The sequence below is a fragment of the Colletotrichum siamense genome (assembly GCF_013390195.1).
Source record: "Colletotrichum siamense strain Cg363 chromosome Unknown KSG_Cg363_contig03, whole genome shotgun sequence".
Taxonomy (NCBI): domain Eukaryota; kingdom Fungi; phylum Ascomycota; class Sordariomycetes; order Glomerellales; family Glomerellaceae; genus Colletotrichum; species Colletotrichum siamense.
The window spans coordinates 7,100,493-7,121,280 of NW_023501016.1; the positions used below are offsets into that span (position 1 = coordinate 7,100,493).

The window sequence follows — 20,788 nt, forward strand, 5'->3', positions numbered from 1 at the left end:
GAGGACCACTGAGTGAGCCGTACTAAGTAGGGCTTGCTGCGGGGCATCTTCGTTTTGGTGCTCTCACCAAGTGCCCCAACCACGCATCCTCCGTTGTTGAGGACCAGTGATGTGTTATCTCTCATCTTGCTTTCAAGTATATCTACCTCGTGGAGATACCTCTGTGGCGTTCTCAGCCAAGACCATCGTGCTTCCCGGGCGGGAAGTCTTCCCACCCGTGTAGTGCATGGCAGAGCGGTCTCGCCGAAGTGCCCTGTATTAGAGGCGCATTGCCCTGTTCTGCTTTATGATATTCATCCTCTCCGTGATATTGAATACTTGATCGCACTCTTGGATCATCACCAGAGACTTCCTCGCACCCTCACCTCATTACGACACCGTTCTTGGGGTATCGCCAAACTCACCCTTCTCAACCGCTTCAAGCCTAGGGCCGACCTTTGTCCAGATTTCCTCCGCGACCTCCTCGACACTAGCACCGGCATCAACGACAACCAGGTCCTCCTTCTCCTGGCGGAAATCGGCATCCTCGCGGTCCTCCTCTCCTAACGTGCCATCAGGCCCAATCCGACCACGATGAAGACCCCAGAACAGCTCGCGCACCCGGCGCTGGAACTCAGCCTTCTCATACACCTCGCCTCCCCAGCCCCCACGCTCCTTGGCGACCGACTCATCAAGGTCCAGGAAGAGGGTAAGGTCGGGCCTCGGCAGGCCCAGCTCCGGCGCGCGGGCCCAGTGCAGGTTGAGCGAGGGATTCTGCTTGGCGGCGCTGTAGACGATGCCCGAGAGGTAGTATCTATCGCAAAGGACTGTCGTTCCTGATGCGAGGAGAGATTTGATGTATTCTCTGGTTGATATCAGCAAGAAATCCTCCTGTGCAAGGTTGATGACGGGTGCGAGACTTACACAGCCTCCCACCTGTTAGCGCTGAATAGCAAGTGAATAACGTGGTCCTCCATCTCCAGATTGCTCCTGAGATACTGATCAATCATGTTCCCCGTAGGGGATGTCCTGTCTGTTGCCTCAATCCCATCAGCCCAGCCCCAACCCAAAGGGCCCAGACAGCCAAGACTCACCAGGGAAGCGCATGGCCTTCGTCTTCCTTCCCAGCTCGACCAACCTCTGCTCGAGAAGCTTTACTTGTGTCGTCTTACCACTGCGGTCGAGACCCTCGAACACAATGAAGGCGCCACGGGTGACGCCGGCGGGAGGGGCTCCGCCATCCTCCGCAGGAGCTCCCGTTGCGGTGGACGAGGCTATGGCCGCCGTGGCCAGGTCGTTGATGGAAGCCATTGGTCCGGCGGTCTAAGACAAGACGGTCGACAGGTGATTGGGTTTTCTGTTTTTCTAGTCCTGAACTGTGAGGGATATTGGACGTTGCAAACGGACCACCTTAATGCTGTGGATTTTGACGTTGTGAAGTTCGCAGCTGTCGTTGAGTGGTGCAGTACCTTCAGACGGTGCCACAGCGCCAACCCACTGTAGCTGTCAATGCTAGTGGTGTTGGATCGGCGGCAAGAGCAGTGGAGGCCCCGCCCGGGTTACCTGTCGCCTCAGCGCGTTGAAGCCATCGGGCCGCGCAAGTCGCGTCACGTGGAGCGCGACGGCCGACGTCTTTAGGCGTGCGGTTTGGAAGGACCTTGCGATGCGCCGGAGCATCGCAATCTTTGGATTCTGATCGCATGCCCAGATGTGTCTTATATACTGAATCGCATGACGCCTGCGCCTCGTCACGTTGCGGTGCAATTACTCCTAGACCTCACCGAAATAGCTGCAAGACAGTTCAAACGCTAACGCACTCTATTGATGGGGATATCAATAATTCAAACAGCGAAAAGACGACAGTACTCCGATTCCACCTTTGTACACCCATAAATCCGACACCAAAAGTGCCCGGGTCCCTATCGCTTGTCGGCCGTCCAGTCCCATCCGAGTACCCTTGCAAAACAATAACCTAACCAACGCCGCATGAATCATGGTCCCGTAATTAAAAGGATGGTGAATAGTTGGAAGCGAAGCAGAGGAAAGCCAATCGACCCAATTCGAATCGCGAGGAAACATCAGCACTCCGAAGTAGCAGCAACTACTTCCGCGTCATCTTTTGCGCTCCCGCTCTCCCAGAGCTCAAAACTCTCCCCGGTGCCTTCTATAGGCTCAAGAACAGCTGCATTGGCTGCTGGCTCGGTAGACTTGCCCATTAGGTCATCGACATCTCTGGACTCAACAACGGGCTCGTCCAACTCGGCCTGGACTTCAGGCGGGCAGTCGTTCACCTCGGGAACTGGGGCGGAAGCAACAGGCTCCTCCTCTTCGTCCTCATCAGCTGGGATGATAATGACCGATGACTCGTCGCAGCCGAGAGCGTAGAACTCGCTGGCGTCCATCTCGCCCAGTGCTGTCCTCTCCTTTTCAAAGATCATTTCGTCCTCGCTTGCGCGGCGGGCGGAGCGTCTGGCCGAGGTTTGGCTGACGTCATCTGATGGCGGCACATTCTCCTTGTCACGGCCTTCGGCGCGATCCCGACTGAGCTTGCGCTCGCTCTCCTCATCGGAGCTAATGTCGAGGACGCAGGTACCGTGCTGAAGCATGTTGGTCATCTCCTGCTCGGGAGTGTCCTCGTGAATGTCAAAGAACCATGAAGACTTCATCTCGGGCCCAAGCAGCTCTTTGGGCGCGCTGCGCGAAGACGAGGCGACAGACGAACGGGCGGCATAGCTAGGGATGGTGCCCTTGAGGGCGGCATCAAGACTGAAAGGAGCAGCACCAGAAGACGTAGACGACAGGTTGAACATGGGCGGGTCTACACGGGTGTAGGGGCCGGCAGTCCGGCGGCGGCTGGAGAGGAGGCCAGAGCGCTTGCCACGGGTCGGCGAGCGGCCGGCAGGTGCGGAGAGCGGGGACGACTTGACAATGCCGGCGTTGATTCTGGCAGTGGGCGACTTGGGCTGCAGCAGACTGCGAGGGCGGGGGAGAGTCGGCTTCGAGCTGGTCAACGCGGGGCTTTCGGCCAGAGGCGCGGCCTTTTTCAGGATAAAGGAAGACGGCTTGAGGGAGTCCTTGGAGGGGAAGAAGCTGTCGAGGCCCTTGGATCGCTTAGAAAACACGGATGGATCGACATTTTCGAAGTCGTCGGTTTCTACGTCGGAGGCCTTGCGCTTGGCGCCGGAAGCAGGAGAAATGGCTAAAACGCAGCGTCAGTTGGGGTTCCTTTCCTGTGCGAAGTTTTTTGATTTTGTGTTTTTGGGGGTTGTTGCTTAGGCTGGCAAGTTGGGCGCATCCTTTCAGGTGGTATGACGGATCATCTCATAAGGCCACACGGGGCGACAAGATTTGGGTTTGCATTTGCAGGACATGGGATGACATGACACTGGTGGATGGAGAGGAAGGGGAATGATGTGTTTGGTCGTGATGTGATCAAACATACCATTCTGTCTATTTTTGATGCTCGTCAGGTTCTGCAGTCTTGCTCCATCGAGGGGCGCGAAGGGTTGGCGGGAGATGGTAGCCATCGTGTGGATCGTCAGCGGTGTTGTCCTTTGGGCGCGACGAGTGGATGGCAGCGGTGCGGTGTTGTGCGGTGGTGTTGTTGTGCGTCGGCAAGATTGAGTCGATGCCCGACTACAGTACGGACAGACTCCTCTTCTGATCGACGGACGAGACTCGATTCGTGGGGAACGGGGACCACGGGGGTGTAAGGCGGGGACTGGGAGGTTGAAGCGGTGTCCCGTCGATACACCAGTCTCTCCCCAGTGAAGCAAGTCGGTGCCAGACAGACGTTGGTTGAGGGTATGGGATTGGAAGGCGGCGGTGGGCGTGATGGGGTAAGGAGCGTATTTGTTTATTTGTTGTTCTCGTCCACGCAGAGGAATCGTGGTGTGTTTTGGAGCTTCTTGCAGGAAGTGGATGAGAGAGCGGAAGAGTGACAGAAACGGAGTTTGAGGAGGAGCTGGCGTGGGGTGGGAAGGGGGGGATAGAGGGAGAAAAGAGTGTGAGAGGCCGCGAGAATCGGTAGGGAGCAGGGATCAGCGTCTCTCTGTCTCTCTCTCTCTCTCTCTCTCTTTGGCGGGATGTCGTTCTCTTTTCGCGCGCGCACGGGGCCAGGGAATCGATGGGCGGGCGTGTAAGGTAAGGTCAGGTCAGGTCGGGTCGGGTCTGAGTCGGCCAGTGATTGAGGGGGATCGTCTTGGATGGGTAACAGGCGGTGTTGGTCGATTAATGCGAGGCCTTGGGTGTACGTGCTTGGAGAAGGAAGCTAAGGTACTCTCTACTGTCTGTACCGCCGAGGGCAACGACGAAAGAAAGACGACGGTGTGCGTTTGTGGTGTGTGTGGTGTGAGGTGTGAGGTGTGAGGTGTGGGAAGTAAGCGTGTCTGAGTAGTCGCCTTGTCAGCGGGAGGAGAAGAGTACAAACGCGGTGGCCGTTTAAGAGACGGGATGACGGGTACCTTGCTCTAAAAAAGACGGACACGCCAAAACACCATCGGCGGCTTTCGGTGGAGACGTGGACCAGACCAGGGGACCCAGCTTGCCAGCTAAGGTGGGTAGGCGCGGTAGGCATTCGTAGGGAAGCAAGGGAGGGGACAATCACTGGCAGGGCTCGCTCAGGCCTCAGACGGCGACCTAACTTAGAAAAATGGACTGGCTTCATTGGGATGCAGGCTGGCTGCAGCTACGAAATTGGGTAAAGACCAAGGCAGGACTGGAGGACGTGGTGAAAACGTGTGACTTTCGTGATGAGTGCCAATCAGGACCAGGAAAGGACACAGGTGAGAGACATGACATCCAGAGGGAAAGAGAGGAGGAGAGAGAGACAGAAGAGACAGAGGCAGGTTCCTTCCAACTCGAGTGTCACTGCCAGTCCAATGTTCTTTCCTTCCTTCCAAGTCAAGTGGAACCGCTGCAAAACGAACTTCATAAGTTCATGCGACGGGCGCTTGCCGCTTCTCATTGGCAGGCACGAGGGCGGTGCTACTGCAGCGTCGTGGTGCAGCCGTCAGACGCCCAATCAAACGCGTCGTGGTTTAAGTGGGCACCTGCGACACGGCCGTCGAATCGTGTCGCCAAAAATCACGTCGTGTTCCCTTTCGGGCAAGCGCAGATCATTTCAGCGCTCTTCCCCTCAGCTTCCCTCCCGGTCACTTTAATCTTCAGCCAAGGGAGGAGGCAGAGCCGACATTCGACACTCGACAAAAGACGGAAAGCCGTCTGGATACGCGTTGATAAAGTCCACCTTCCCCCCTCGCATCCGTCCATCCACGTCTCCATCGGCACTCGCGACCTGACGCGAAATGACATTCGCCCACATCTGCAACCACTGCCGCCCATCCTGGATCTGTATCCGTATCTGTATTTGTACTCCCGTCTGCCTTCGTACAGATGCCAATCTGCGAACATACGTACCGCGCCTCAAGGTTATGCAACGGTCCAAGCTCCAAGCTACCCATACCTCTGACTGGCAGCAATCATCCATGGATGCATCTTTCCACTTTCTACTTACGCATCAAGAGAGATTTCCATAGGGAACATTCAGGGAAATCCCTTCAAACCTCAACCATTGATAACCATGACGGTCACCGCTCGCTCCGGTCTTTCCAACCTCATCAGGACGTCTAAGTCGCCCCTCATTCCATTCATCCAATGGCCACACCTCTCAGCACCACGCCAGATGGACTCCGCCTGTTGGCTTAGCCGCCCTCACTTGTCCGTCCAAGACAGCCCGGCCCGTCAAGATGCAGGGGAGATGAGCTGCCCTTGAATCCCTCCTCGTATCTGTACTTCGCCCTCCACTTCCCCGCTCGTGGCATTCAAGGCCAAGTGACTTGACTTGACTTGACATGCCCTGCTTTGCCTTTCCCATTGGATGCCCCGGTCCATCATTTGATAGTAGCACTTCGTCCTACTTGATTACCTCTCAGTGATACCACAACCACGGCACGCCAGGTCTCTCATCACGGCCTCCCACCACGGATGGCCAGCCGGTCCATGACCTCTCGCCTCCCGCGGTCCGGGTCTGTTAGATCGCGGGCCTCCGCGCCGTCCACAAAGTTGAGAATCTCAACCATTACTGCTCACCTCCCTTCATGCGTAACCCCATCATTGGCTCTCTGTCTCCTCGAGGTGACGCCAGCCTTGGTCCATCTCTCGCTGTCGCCGGACGATCTTGTAGGTCATGGCCGTCTGCGAGCGTTGCCATTCGCCCCTTGCCCCCATCCGCTTATTGTTGGCCGTTTGCCGCGGCCACAATCGCCACACGCCAACCATGAATGTGATGGGATATGACTATTGAGCATCAATGCCACAATGCCTGGGTACTTTGGTCTTATTGTACTACTGCAGATATTTTGAGCCGCCAGACTGTCTTGCCTGGCTTATGATATCTCTCAGCCCAGACCGAATCTTTATCTACCTGGTATGCAAGGCCCATCAACTTGGGTCCAGCCAGCGCTGCCAGTCGTGCCGCACATATCCTGATGCGAAACAGATACCACCAGCGCAGGTCATTCCAGTAAAGCCAACGGCTCGGATGCAGAATGCACTACCAATCTCATTTCAGACTCCAACACACCTGAATTTCCCTGATCGTCCCATTGGGCATGCAGCCAGTCGACTGTTACCCTCGCTAACACAGTTCATGCATGCATAGTCATGGACGGCGACTCGCGCCACGTCGCCAAACCCATCATCTCACACACATCACACACACAATATCTTCTGCATAAGGGCAGCCCGCCCTGACGCAGACCACAAGACAGGATTTTCATGTGAGGCTCTGACGCTTCTCCCTCATCATGATGCAAATCATCTACGTGATGCAGTAGCTCAGTACGACTTACACAGCCCAGTCTAGCCTGGAGGCTGGTCTTCGACGCTTCACCTGGCGAGACGGTTTTCGAACGGCTGAGTTGCGTGTTTCGACTGCTGCAAGTCAGCGTTCCATCTGCAAGGACCGAATAACGGCCCACCAAAAGCAAACTGTGTTCATCATTTGCTGAGATCTTCGGGCGCCCGCGCCGGCCAACGGTAAGAGGAAACCAACCATACATCATCCGTTGGATATCCGCGCGGATAGAGGCTCGGTCTCACTGAAGCCTTCACTCTTATAACTAAAGGCTGCATAACAATGGCCCTCGAGCATTCACCTCCTCCACACATGCAATTCTTTGTCCTGGTGTAAGAAATCAATCTTCGATCCCGTCGTCATCGGCATAGGAAGCAAAGGTTGGCGCACTCTCCTGATCCAGGTTGAGACATCTGGTTCATGCTAGCCGGCTCCTTCTACCGCTGGCAAACAATTCAGGAGGTTGGCTCATGTAATACACACCCAATAATAGACAATCCCTTTCTTTTTCACTTTCTTCCATCGTCTTCACTACTGCCCGCTGAACCCGATGATCATCGCTCCCCGCCGAGCCATCGGAGAAGGGTGTGGAGCCACCCGGTGCTAGCGGGCACGCCGCAGCGTGCATGGACGCCGGGCGTTTCAGACGACATCTCGGCCGATAAACTATCAACAGGCAAAAATTGAGGAGGTTGGGGAAAGACTCAATTTTTCCCTCTTTCAGGCGAAACCAGCAGGGATTCCTACCAGCCTCGCGAATTTTCTCGTAGAGTGGCAACGTGTGAGACATGAGCGGAAGTGCTTGCAGCTCAAGCGGGGCCAAATAAATTTCGTCGGATGCAGGTTTCCACGCGGGCTTCGATGCTCCCTTGCAGACCGACCGGCAGCGGACGAAGCTACGGCAAACCGGTTTGGTGCCTTTCGGCTAGGGACATTGCGATTGAATGCATTGTTTGAGGGAGCGATGAATGTCACGTCTGTGAGTGCGCCCATTGAGAGTGACACGTGGCTAGCTTGTCTTTGGGTTTTGCCGCTGCATTGGATTCAATGCCGTACGGATGGCCCTGTGCTTTGGAAGGCTTGAGGCTGCTTGCTTGACCCCAGTTTAAACGTCAAACGAATTGAGATTAGAATGAGCAGAGGCGGGCGAGCTGGTGGTCATATGATCATAAAGCACGGCTTGCAAACCATTGATGGTGTCAGCTTGGCCCTTGAGATGACGAGGTTCTCTCATCTCTTTTGAAACCGTGAAGTTGATGGCCCTGATTCTCATTTTGGCTGCATGACTTGGCTTGTTGTTTCTTCACGTCGTTCCATACAGACCGGCCATGTGCGTTTGCTCGGTATGTTGTTTGTATGTCTGGACGCATTGAATTGGGACCGATGTAGAACAGATGCAAGAGAGATTGAGATATTCCAATAACATAATTTACTCAGTCTGGGATTAACTGAGATATTCGGGATCTTGTAACCCAAGTGATGAATTCATGAGTATTCGTTCTATTCCATGTGCGAGCGCCTCATAAATGTTCAGGTTCCAAGACTCATTGACACACCGACTGTACCCCGAGAAGAATAAGCTTGAAATCACACTGTTTTTGTTTCATCATCAATGTACTAAAAACTAATACTTTGTAAGGGGGCTTTCTTTTGCACGATTCGAAGGGAAGGAAATCGTCTTTTACAAACGAGTTCGACTCGGCTGATCCCTCTGTGAATCAAAAATGATATCTATCCCAACGTTTAATAAACAGCTTTTGGGTTCTAAAGTGGTCTTCTGGAGTAGAATGCCGAAATCATCAGCTTTGATGACTTGGAAGTGGCGACCAAAACCCGTGCAAAACTTCAAACAGTCGCTCCGTTAAGCAAAGGCAGACGACATCAAAGTCGACGAAGTCTGTTTCCAGGTCTCTTCCTCTTTGAGAACGAGGCAATCTATACGAGGGTTGACATCTGAATGTTGATAAATTGCTCTACATCATCATGGCTGCTCGCTGTCGGTCTGCCTCTGGTTCTCTTTCTCCTTTCAGCCCCGCGAAGTATCCGTATAGATAGGAGTACTAGTATCGAACGCCAACTAACCTCATCTAGATACTGCCTCTGTTTCAGTGTGAAGCAAGCAACCGCTGAGCGTGGCACTTGGAAAGAGCTTTCTAAAAACATGACACATGCTTAATCTCACTTGCCGTGGCCAAGCCTGCTGCAATACGACATCACCTGAGAAGTTCTTTTTGATGGACATGTTAACGACGATTAAACGCCGTGGTCCAGACAATGATCACTCCATCGGCAGTGGAGCTCTCTCACGGGGGGCCATTGAAAAATCAGCAAGTTGGGGGTAAAGAGATGGAGGAAGGCCGGCTCCGCTCAACCGTTTCGAGAGCCAGTACAAAGGCTTTGGCTCTCCGTATCTCGTCTGGCAGGTATGTGTTTCTTTTTGCTGTTTTGACTCCGAGAAGACTTGAGAGAGATGTGCAATAGACTTAGTCTCAAAATAAACAGAGAAAGAGAAAGACAGGATGGGAAAGGGGGTAAAGCAACACAAAGCCATCTATACTATTGGGTTTCGAGGGTACCTTATTTGTCGATGATATCTAGACCACCCAACAGGAAGTCCAGGCGATATCAATCAGATTCTGACTTCACGTAAGCTTCAGGACATTAACTATCAGCACGGGAGAAGAGTATACTACTCGTGTATTATCTACCTTGCGCCTTTGACAGGCCTAACACGCACTTCTTGTCGTGTTGAATCAATGCCATGGTGCAAAAAGCTTCCACTAAGATTCACGTCGGCTATGGAAATTCAAATCTTTTCTTGATAGGAACAAATTTACATGTATACACGATGACGCGCGTGAATTATAAAAGTCTTCACGCTTATAGCATTCACGTGGAACATGACTTTTATCTCCAAAGTTGTATTTAAAGTCGCCAGATGCAAGCCATATTATGATGATATCATCTACTCCCAAAGCCCAAGTCTTGATAGTTCCAACGGTATGGCTGGGGTATGTTAAGGATAATCGTCAAGGTAAAAATTCCATCGCAATTCAACTTCTTGCTCGAGCTCGCGTCAACGACGTTGGCAAACTCAAGAGGCCGGAAGTCTTCCATTCGGTAGTCTCGAAGCTTATTCCAACTTGGACTTGATCCAGTCCAAGGCGCGCTTGTAGGTGCCGTAGCCGGCGTAGCTCCCGTAGTTGGTAGGCTGGGGAGGAGGAGGAGGCGCGTTGCCGTAGTCGCCGTAGCTTGCGTACTTCTCGTAGGTGTACTTTCCGTAGTCGGCGTAGGCATCAACGGCAGCAGGGACGGGAGTAGGATCCGCCGGCGCGGGCGCCGGTGCGGCGAGGACGGCCGAGGCGGCAGTGAGCATAAGGATGGCGGTGACCTTCATTTTGATGATTTGGAGAAAGGAAGTTGGATAGAGTAGATTGAGCTTGTCTTGGTGACCTTGACGACTGATTCTTTGATGAAGATGGAGGATGGTGATGCTGATGATGAGAGTAAGGTTAATGAGAGGGCGGACAGAGGGCTACTTATGGAAAAAATGAAAAGACAGAGCAGGCTCGGAGGGTATGTTGTTGGCCCAGTAAGTTTCTTGCAAGTAAGCTTGAATGGAGAGCACACATGGACACCGCAATGGATCCAACGATGGAAAGGACTTCCGCTGAGAGGCCAACGCCCAACCTGGCAAATATTCCACCGTTCCAGGGTCTCCAAGCTAAAGCAAAACGGCGACAAGGGATGCCACGAGAGGCGTACATCGGCAGACGAGGGGTATAGAGAGAGACTTGCTGAATGCGGTGTTTGACGAATAGAGACATGCAAGACGATGAACATGAGCGGCTGACTGGGCTTCACATGGCGTCACAAATTGGGCCGAATGCATCCCGGAAGGGCATGGAGAGCTTCACGGTGCCTGGGAATAATTCAGCCATGTAGACGAGGTGTCATTCAACGCCGACACGCCGCTCGAAAGAGACGTTGAAGTGACCAGGGGATCGACATCGTGTTCTTTCGACACGATGGTGTCAGAGCTGCAGATGTGAAAGGCCCGAAAGGTTACAAGCAACGGGAGACGTCAGCCAGGGCGAAGCAGTCTCGGTACGAATCCTCCCTCCACGGACGTGGGATCTAGATGAGAGTGTCAAATCTTGAGACGGGATGCTATATCGAGTGTCTTGCTGCCCGGCCACAGGCTACTTTGGAGGAGCAGATTTGGCCGCGAAATCCGGTTTGCGCGAAGCCACGAGGTACCGGTGACTGACACCCGGTGTTGCCCAAGGTAGGACAGATGGTACCGTCCCTGTGGCTACCGGGCTGAGCCTTTAACGTGCGTGTACACATGGCAAATGTCGTGGGACTTGATCAGGCATGGATGCTAATCATGGAATAGCCTCAACTCGTGTAAAAGAAATATGACCTTGAGGAGGGGAGGTTACTCAAACGGGAGCTTCTCCGGGCCAATCCCAGGATGGGGAATCAGCACTACTAACGCGGAATTGGCTGCGGGAACATGGCGTTAGAGTTAGCGTCCATCTCAAGCCCAAAGACCCCTGCAACTTTTGCTTTTTTGCAGCGGAAAGATCGCTGGAGCTTGAACCTGGCAGAGCTGGCAAGCTGGGACAGCTGCATGTTTGACAGCAGAGATGTCTGCCGTGAGAAACAGCAACAGCTCGGCATGTCTCTGTATTCAACACCGTTACCATCGAAGCACCTCGTGGTGATCGGCAATTTTCTTCAAGTCTTCTTCCGCCAGGGATCCGAAGTCAGTGTCAGTCAGCCGTCTATCAGTCGAAACATCTTGGCGAGGGTGCCTCGTGCTCATCTTGGGCATGAGATTTCCGGATTGCCCGGATTGGAGGTCGCTTGGAAGCGGCAGCACGGAGACAGAGGCGGAGGCGGTAGAGTCTTTTTACAGAGGTTATTTCGGGCGCCTCTGGCTAAGCCTAATCCTAGTAAACTCCGAATACCTAAGTTGGCATTTGGCGTCATCTTAGCGGGTTCGTCGCAACAGAAGCTACACATGGAGGATGCGAATGCTGATATGCCGGCATCAGCCTGCTGTACTTGGGGGATCCTGGGCATGCAGCACTTGTCAAAGTGGCTTGGAGGCTGAGTCCTTCAGATGCTTCTGTGGCAGTTCCTCTTTGGTTGATAGGATGAGCAGAGTATTACGGGCTTGAGTAAGATGGGATTCTGTGTTCTAGATGTTAGCCACGAGTCGGGATGAACCTGCGATGGATACCAGTCTCCCATAAGCTTCATCAGCGTCATAACAAAAGAGGAGAGACATGAGTCCAAACGGCCACGACCACCAGCAACTGCAACACATTCAATCTTCAACACGAGGAGCAAAAGTTCCCGGCCGAGATGTTTCAATCGATCAGCATCGCACAGATACGAGATCTCGCAACCCCAGACCGTCAATCTCGATATCACGCAAGCTTACATGGCGCCCTCCCTTCGTGTTGGGAGACACCCAGGAACCTTTGCGATTGGTGCCCGCAGCCGTCAACCTGGCCAAGCTTGTCACTTTTCCCCGCTAGCAGGATGATCTGCCACTTCTGCAATCCTTCACGGAGCCAGAAACCACAGACAAGCACCGGTTGTGCCGCGCTGCCAGTGCTGTCTTGGTGGACACATGGGATTTGCCGAACACCTTTTCCCGCCCATCAGCCGCATGCGCTGTCTCGATCAGCTGCAGACAACACCACCATCGGGCGACATTCCTGCCGCGAGCTTCGTGTTCTGATGGTGGTGGCAGCTGTGGGTGGGCAACGGTGAATTTCGGTCGTTGGGCATTCCAGCTGAATGCGGAATTGCGCGTGGAAATCGGGGCGATGATTTGCAATGCCTCATAGTATGTGGTACCATTTCTGACTACTCCATAGAGAGCCCTTCTCGTGCCCCGAGCCTCGGCGGGTGGGCATTCCAGAGGTCAGACAATTTTGGTCGTTGTGGTGCCCTCTCCCTTTCCTCGATCGCGCTTCTCTCTGCGTCGCTCTTACCCGCCCCTCCCTCGTTTGTGAAGCTCGAAGAAAACATCAGGCCATGTCGCGGAAATCTTTTCTTTTTCATCCTTGATTTAACCTTTGGTGATCTGCGAACATCTCGATATCGCAACATCAAGTCCTTTCATCGACGATGATGCAGTCAAAGGAGTCCGGATCCTACACGAGACCGCTCGCAGAGCGGGTGGACGAGGCCGAGGAGGACCTCGAGTCCCTCGAATCGAATCCCAGATTCTGGGAACACAGGGACGGGAAGAAAAAGATTTGGATGTACGCTACAGCAGCAGCCATCCTCATCGTGACCAACTTCATCTCGGCGCGTATCGGTGCACATTTCGCCTCAGAGAAGGCGAATCTCGATGGCGCTTGTGCCGAGCATACTACACAATGGTCGCCTCTTCTGAAGGACGTGGATGTCAAGTATGAATGGAAAGAATTTAATGGCTCATTTCTGCAGGAGGATGTCTACCGGAAAGAAGGCTCACCGGAGGTTGACGCCGCGTGGGAAGCTTTGGGAGTAGACTGTGAGTCTTTATTTTTTCTTTCTTTCATAGATACCGGGACACTGACAAAAGTAGACCGTGCCGGTGTGATTTCGATCGAGGACGGCCTTAAGAGCGGCATGGACATGTCGTTCGTTCAGAGATCCGAGAAGTACGGCGCAGGTTTCTTCGTCAACGTGGAAGGAATGCATCACCTCCATTGTCTGGTAAGCTGCTCCCCAAACTAGAACTTGATGAGGATCGAAGACTGATCGTTGATGCAGAACTTGGTACGAAAAGCGCTTTACTACAATTATGACTACTACAAGGGGATGGGAACCCATGCATTTGCAAACGACGACAAAATTGTCAAGCTACATGTCTGTGAGTGGTTTTCGATTTCCCCGCAGGATGCACATTGATAGATGATTTACTAATCTGCGGCAGCACATTGTCTTGATGCCGTCCGCCAGGTTCTCATGTGCAACTTCGACACCGGCGTCCTCGGCCAGGTCTGGGCTAACAACCCGCCTGCCCCATTCCCAGACTTTCACACGAAGCACAAATGCAAAAACTACGAGGCTATTAGAGAGTGGTCTGAGAAGCTTCAGGTAAGCAACGACTTCTCGTTAGTGACAAGAACTAGACTGACGTTATGAAGGCACCTCCGGTGGACGAACTCCCAGGGGACTACACTACTCCCCCGAAGCCAAGCGACATTATCCCTCAAACCCCATGAGAATGTAGACTGGAACCAAGTATTCATCAATAATCAAAAAAAACATACTTAATTGTGATGTCGCTTATATAGGTGATGGTCAGAACTGACGTCGGCCGGTACTCATCTTCAGTGATTCTTGTGGCTTACTCCGGCAGCTCGTCTTCATGTGCGTGAACTACTCGTACTCGAACTCTTCGCCAACTAGCTTCTCGCTCAATTTCCACAGCCTGTCTGCGTCGATCTTGTCCGTCGCCCAAGGGTGCACTTCCTCGTTATACTGATCGGCGAGGCGGCAGTCATTGAAGTACTTGCCGTTCAACCCTACATGCATTTGTCAGCTACGGTACTCATGCAAACAGGACTCCGTCCTGGTATCCTCTTCACCTTTGAGGTCGGGGCTGAAAGCCGTATAGATGTGCGTCGCGACTCCTTGATCCGGCGTCTTGGGGTTGAACTCGGCCCACATGAGCTTGCTTCCAACGTTAATATCTTGTTCCCCTGCGGCGACTAGTCAGCAACTCTGAAATTTCAAATCTGCGGGGACCGTTTAAACGCACTCAAAGAATCAAAATTCTCTAGATGAGTCCCGAGGTTGGTAAAAATGACACCGGGGTGAAGACTAAAGCTCAAGAGGCCCTTGCTACCCAACTTTTCGGCAAGCGATATAGCCATGAGGCAGTTGGCCGTCTTGGACTGTCCATAAGCGTGCCACTGATTGTAGTGTTTGCCATTCTGGTGGTCAAGTCAGTTCAAATCCTGGTATAATATGTCTAGCAAGCAGCTTTGAACGTACGTTAAAGTTGTAATCCGACCATCGGATATGACCCAGCCGATGCCCATCACTGCTGACCGTCACAACCCTCGGCTCCGCAGCAGCCAGCACCTTTCCTATGATCAAATTCGTAAACAGGAACGGACCCAGGTGGTTCGTGCCAAACTGGCTCTCAAACCCATCCTCTGTCGACGAGAACGGCACGGCCATGATGCCTGCATTGTTCACCAGCACATCGATGTGCGGAACATCTTCCCATCCATTGACTGTCTCGGCTGCTTTGCGGACATTTTTAAAAGAACCCAGGTCGAGCTCCAGAGTCTTGATGCGGACAGAAGGGTTTGCTGCGGTGATGGCGTCTGCTGTTTGCTGGACTTTGGTGGTGTTACGGCCGGCGAGGATCAGTGTCGCCGGTGAGGCGGCGGCGACTGTTTCTGCGAAGGTGGCGCCTAGTCCTCCAGGCGAAACACCTGTCACGAGAATTGTCTTGCCCTTGATATGGTCTGCGTATGCGGTGACGAGATCGCTGCCGTTGGTATCCTTGCTGAGTTGACGAGCCATGTTGTGTAGTAGTATGACGGCGTTGGTTATTGGGAATTTGAAAGTGTGCTATGTGAGGTCCAGCTTGTTGTAATGCATTCAATGGATCTATCTGAGGTGGATTAAAGGTTTATATCTTTTGTAGTGGCATATCGCAATTTTGGGCTGCAATGTAGGATCCTTAGATATGAACAAAGACGATGATGATACGCCTCATCGTCATCAAGTGGCTTACAACAACGCCATCTACAAGAAAACGACCATCCGAGCCAATATGTAAGCCATGCTGTCAGATCATAGAACTCGCAAACGACTTTGAAATCACGGCTCGAACGGTTTTAGCCGGAGGTAATGTGCAATCCGCAAGGCTCTCGATCCCCTTGTGTTTGATATTGTTGATGGCGCATGTCTTGCAGGATCGACTTATCAACTAGCGTTGAGTAGAACGACGCAGGCTATCGGCGTTAGGCGCCGTTGGACGTGGGTGTGATTCAAAGGATTCAGGGCATTCAAGACGTTTGCAGGCAGTTGGCTCGCCTATCGCCGATCGCATGCTGCGCTACCACGTCGGACTTTGAAGCCTGAATTATTAATTCAAGTGTCGAAACCGCCCCTCGCGCATGTTCCTACAGCAGTGTCTGAGTGACTGCAGTGTTCTCTGGCCGGAGTTTGGAGATAGTTTGGCTTCCAGCCGACCATTTATTTCCTAGGTAGGCCAGTGCAGCCTGAATGTTAGAAAGCAACATCTGAGAGAAAGGTAGGTAGGCTGCCACCGCTCACTTACATCGCAGTCGACTTCTGCATGGCATGATACAGTCAAAAGCAACCCCTGAGGGATCAGCGCCGCCGGCATCGAATTCCCACTTCAAGCCCTGACGCTCGTTATCACCAACCGCCAAATTGCAACGTCACAACCTGCTTTCCCCTGCCGACTCCCGGACGCCGGCGGTCGACACATCGGGACAGGCGCCCCAGTAAAGTGGAGGACGCCCGCCGGCACTTATCTTGGCATTGCCGGACGCTGCCGGGATAGGTACTGACGCTCTCCTCTTCAGAACCCCGTCACTGTACCGAGCACTACCTCACCAAGCTGAAGCTGAGACATTTGATGATTGCGAAGCTCGTCGCGCAAGTGGCAGTCTAGTGCGACGTACGCGTGGCCGGCCAAGTAGCGACCACTCGCAGAAAACCCCAATCATACGTATTTCAACGGTGGGAAAATCTTCTGGGCGTCAGCCTGTGCCGTAGCCAAGATCATTGGCAGCCAACAATCCGGGCGCAATTGAGGGATCCTACCGCTGGGGCTCGCCCCATAACTTGCATGGTCCTCTAAACACCATGGGCCCCTCAGCAAGACAGGCATGTTGGAACCAACAAAACGTGATCTTGAACGAGCAATTATTGGCCATCGCAGTCGAAAATCAGTTTCCGAGGAGGGCCCATCGGCCCCCTATCGTCTTGCAAGTATTATTCTGGGTCTTGGCAGGGATCCGGGCACCGGGGGAGGCGGGATGGCCAATGAAGCCTCCATCTCGGACCCGGCGGCTTCGTCGCACTTGGACTAATTGACGTGCCACGCTGCGCCGTCGTACCCAGACGGCTTGACCCGTTCTTGCCGTCCATAAAACAACGTCCTCCCGTCTGTGTCGCCCTTCGTGAATGCGTGTTGTTCTTGCTTTCCTTGGTTTTGCTCCCGCTTCCCGTCGAAATTGTGCCACTTGCTTCCTGGATCTTGTTTCGGGTGGGGGATTCACCATGCGCTCTATCGATCGACCTCCACCCAAGGCACGGGATTGAACAGAGAAAAAAGTCTCATTTTGTGTATGCCTATGTTGGCTCTACGAGTCTCATAAGTTTGTACAAAGGGAAAACGAATGTCTACAATGACACGACCACCCAAACGCCGATATGCAACCCGAACGCCCAATCGATCGCCGATACAGCCCGTCTACTCGTCTCTCGTGCAAAGCGACTCGATCCAGCGCGCCAGCTGTACGCTCTTGACGTCGATTGTCCTCCAGAAGAGATCGCTGCCAATGATTGTAGGAACTCCGAGGACAATGATTCCGACCAGCCAGGCAAACAGTCGCCCAAACATGCCCGCAGTGTCCCTACCACCGACGATAGCCCAAATGTACGGCATCCAGCGGTGGGAGAAGACGTCCAAGACGGGTCCATGAACGAGGTAGAGTGCATAGCTGATATCAGCGAGATACTGGGCCAGTGGCGTCACGAAGAGGTTTTGCAGCATCTTGATCTGCTGCAGAGCGACGACGATTTGGATTGCGCCAAGCGCGTACCAGGGGAAGGAGACGAGATCGCCACCCATGCCGAAGAAGGGCTCCATGGTGTTGTGCCAGAGTCTCGACATGCCTGGCGTAACATCGGCATGCTGATTCGGCCACCCCGCGACGAAGAGGGCAAAGACAAGGTTGCCAAGGAGGAAAGACTTGAAAACGAGGGATCCAATGGTGTTTGATGTTGACTCGGACGACACGGATGCTTCCATGTCAGACGCCTCCTTGTCTTGCACAACGGTTGCGGCGCGCTCGCGGCGTGCCTCTTGGATGAGACCGATCTCGGCAATGCCCATGCCACCAACGAACTCGAAGGCTGCCCAGTGGCCGCACTTGAGGGAATAGACCATGATGGCCAGAACCGAGGCCAGTCGCAAGTATGTCTTCATGCGGCTCAACCCAGTCAAAACCACAAAGAGCAGCAGCGAGTTGGAGAACTCGATGGGGATGGTCCAGAGATGGACGTCGTAGGGCAAGAATTGGGTGATGTCCCACTTCCAACTAAAGGTAATCTGCCAGACCGCATTCTTCCAGTCAATCAGCTGCTCCCATAGTGTGGGAAGCGGCTTTCCTGTCCATCCCAATCGGATCATAATCATGATGATGAATGTGGAGGCAGTCGTGGGGAGGAACAGGCGAAAGCCACGGCGGAATACGCTGCTGGACAGTGTGCGATGTAGTCCATCGTAGTCATGTTTCCTTGCCTGTTTCAGGGCTTTGAGGGAGAGGACGAAGCCGGAGATGACGAAGAAGATGTGGACCATGGGCCTGCCACAGTAGAGGACGCGCAGGAACGGTAGCTGCATGGGTGACGATGTGGCATGGTCGTCCTCTTCCCTGATGCCGTAAGACTGAGAGTACCAGCCCACATGCTTCTCTGTGAAGTGACAGAAGAAGACAATCAGGGAGGCGACACCGCGCAGGCCATCAAGCCACGAGGTGGGGTATAAGCGTCGGTGCTTGAAATCGTTCGGTCGGAGTCGGCGCTGGACGAAGGACGGCAGGAGGAAAAAGAGTATGGCAGTTAGCCTGGCCAAGAAAGACTGCGACTGCGCGGGCGAATTGTTGGAGCCACCAGGCGATGATGGCTCTGAGTTGGAGGTGGTCAAGAGGGAGTAGGAGTGGGAGCTTGGCGAGTAGCGAGCGACGGCGCCGCGAATGGAACGAATAACCAAGGGAATCATTGCGATTGCATGCCCGTCGAAGGATGGCGGCGTGGGACGTTGTCGGCGGTGGGATCGGTTGCGGCGTTGCGACTTTTGTTATCCTCTTCCGGCTGGTCACCACCTTTGAATACCGCCGTCAAGGAGGCACAGGAGAGTTCTCGTGCCGCTTCGTTTCGGTAGTACGAGTGTCGCAAGTGTCGTGGCTTGTGGACGAAGAGCGGCTCGGGAGCAACGCCAACAACGCAGAAGCACGTCGGGATCCGGCGGGCGAAGGCAGCCGAGGGGAGGACGAGGAGCGACGAGCGGGTGGACGCAGACGGGTCGGGGAATGTCGAGGTTTTTTTTCAGTTTGGGGATAATTGTCGAGGCACGCAGCGATAGGAGAGCAATTTGAGGGTGAATTCAGCCGGCGCGTGGTTGCTGGTTGACGGATTGTCTCTTGGGCGCTAGTTTCAGAGCGGGAAAGGGGGTGACAAGCTAAGATGCGGTTGGCGTGATGCAGGTTGCTTCTTCGGGAGAAGGTTCGGTTGATTGGCGTTTGTCGTGGTTTGTGTGTGGCGGAAGTATTGAAGTCCCAACGAGGAGGGGAAGGGAGGGGACGCAGGGAAGAAGGAGGAGGCGTTCGATGGCTTGCAGCTCCCAGGTTCGCACGAGACTCGATTCGACGCGAGATAAGGTAGGTAGGTAGGTGGACAATGTCGAGTCGAGGTGAGCAGGTGTGTGCAGGTGAAGACACAGTTATGCAGGTGAAGGACAAACGGTAGAGAAGAGTCAGGTAAGGTCAGCGATACGAAGGGTGTCGGGTTGAGGACACGAATACGCGACGGACTGTCTGCAGTTGCTGAATCAGATGAGACGCAACACGAACAAGACGAGAGATGCGCGACGGCAAGTGCGAGGACGAAAAGAGCAGGAGAGCAGGTGCAAGTGCAAGTGCGAATGAAAGTGCGAGTGCAACAGCATCATGGGGCAAGTAAGAACAATCAATCAATGCAAATTGGCATCCTCCTTCCTTCCTTACTTCCTTCCTTCCTTCCTGCCGCCCCCCCTTGCTGCCCTGCAATCCAACCTAAAGCTAAGGTAGAAGGTGCTGCCCTTGGGTTCTTCCTTCCTTTCCCGCCTCAGACCAAAACCTAAGGTAAGAGCGACGGCAACTTCCTCCTCCCTTCCTTCCCGTTTTCCCTTAAAAACCCCCCCTTCCTCCTTCCCCAGACGCAACCAGGCCACAGTAAGGCAAGAGGTACCCAGTCAGGTGCGACGTGGGACTCTCCTTCCCTGCTAACACTGAACTTAGTATGCATCAGTACTCAGGTAGGCACCTATCCAGATGAAGACTGCGACCTAGCGACCCAAGAATGAGGGTCCTTGGGGTCTTCAATTCGGTTTGGGGTTCCAGGTTGAGCTGAAAAGGAAAATAACGGCAGCCAGGCGTCTTAGCACTGCGACCCTGAAGCTCGGGTCAGGCTAGGGAGGCGCCTGTCACGGCGACTTTGCAAACTGTATTCCGCCTGTATTTTCGCAATCTGCAACCCACAGCTACCACCGTCTGTCCACAGAGCAGGCCCCAGTCTGATATTCCATCATTTCTCTGCGACGCGCTGCCAAACTCAATCTGCTGTGGCAGCCGGTTCTGACATTAATCATTGACGTGCTCATCGCCATCTTCATTCTCCTTCTGAAGCCAATCTCGCCATCCGCCAAGCGAATCTCACTAGCACGGTTTGAGGAATGTCAATCTCTCCTTAGCGCTACCCAGAGATTGTCCGTTGTGTGCCTGAAGTCCCTAAGAAAACTAATGCACAAGACTCAGACTTACTAAGCCTGGGGCAGACGTTTATCTACGGTTCTACGCACTAAGGCAGCCCAGGTTGTGATCGCGGACTCTATTGCCATATTGAATGCACCGCAGTCGGACTGATCCATGGTGGATAATTGAATTTGCAAACTCTTCATTATTA

At 53.6% G+C, this 20,788-nt stretch overlaps 6 protein-coding genes across 6 annotated transcripts; 1 reads left to right on the forward strand and 5 right to left on the reverse strand.

The window, feature by feature from the left end:
* Positions 1-369: 369 nt before the first annotated feature.
* On the reverse strand, positions 370-1,290 carry tmp1 (Thymidylate kinase; the record flags this gene model as incomplete). The annotated part of the gene is made up of 3 exons (XM_036637732.1): positions 370-844; positions 904-1,012; positions 1,074-1,290. 3 exons carry the CDS (start codon positions 1,288-1,290, stop codon positions 370-372), a joined length of 801 nt encoding a protein of 266 aa, XP_036498197.1.
* Positions 1,291-2,057: 767 nt separating this feature from the next.
* CGCS363_v005884 (uncharacterized protein) lies at positions 2,058-3,506 on the reverse strand (the record flags this gene model as incomplete). Its single annotated transcript, XM_036637733.1, has 2 exons — positions 2,058-3,178; positions 3,422-3,506. The coding sequence occupies 2 exons, from the start codon at positions 3,504-3,506 to the stop codon at positions 2,058-2,060; spliced, it is 1,206 nt and encodes a 401-aa protein (XP_036497756.1).
* Positions 3,507-9,968: 6,462 nt separating this feature from the next.
* Positions 9,969-10,232, reverse strand: CGCS363_v005885 (uncharacterized protein; the record flags this gene model as incomplete). The annotated part of the gene is made up of 1 exon (XM_036637734.1): positions 9,969-10,232. The coding sequence occupies one exon, from the start codon at positions 10,230-10,232 to the stop codon at positions 9,969-9,971; it is 264 nt and encodes an 87-aa protein (XP_036497755.1).
* Positions 10,233-12,988: 2,756 nt separating this feature from the next.
* cctO-5 (Cyclochlorotine biosynthesis protein O) lies at positions 12,989-14,073 on the forward strand (the record flags this gene model as incomplete). The annotated part of the gene is made up of 5 exons (XM_036637735.1): positions 12,989-13,376; positions 13,431-13,561; positions 13,619-13,718; positions 13,782-13,945; positions 13,996-14,073. The coding sequence occupies 5 exons, from the start codon at positions 12,989-12,991 to the stop codon at positions 14,071-14,073; spliced, it is 861 nt and encodes a 286-aa protein (XP_036497757.1).
* Positions 14,074-14,175: 102 nt separating this feature from the next.
* Positions 14,176-15,388, reverse strand: Rdh14 (Retinol dehydrogenase 14; the record flags this gene model as incomplete). The annotated part of the gene is made up of 5 exons (XM_036637736.1): positions 14,176-14,179; positions 14,241-14,376; positions 14,440-14,553; positions 14,613-14,787; positions 14,849-15,388. 5 exons carry the CDS (start codon positions 15,386-15,388, stop codon positions 14,176-14,178), a joined length of 969 nt encoding a protein of 322 aa, XP_036498184.1.
* Positions 15,389-17,315: 1,927 nt separating this feature from the next.
* CGCS363_v005888 (uncharacterized protein) lies at positions 17,316-18,848 on the reverse strand (the record flags this gene model as incomplete). Its single annotated transcript, XM_036637737.1, has 1 exon — positions 17,316-18,848. One exon carries the CDS (start codon positions 18,846-18,848, stop codon positions 17,316-17,318), a length of 1,533 nt encoding a protein of 510 aa, XP_036497761.1.
* Positions 18,849-20,788: the final 1,940 nt, after the last annotated feature.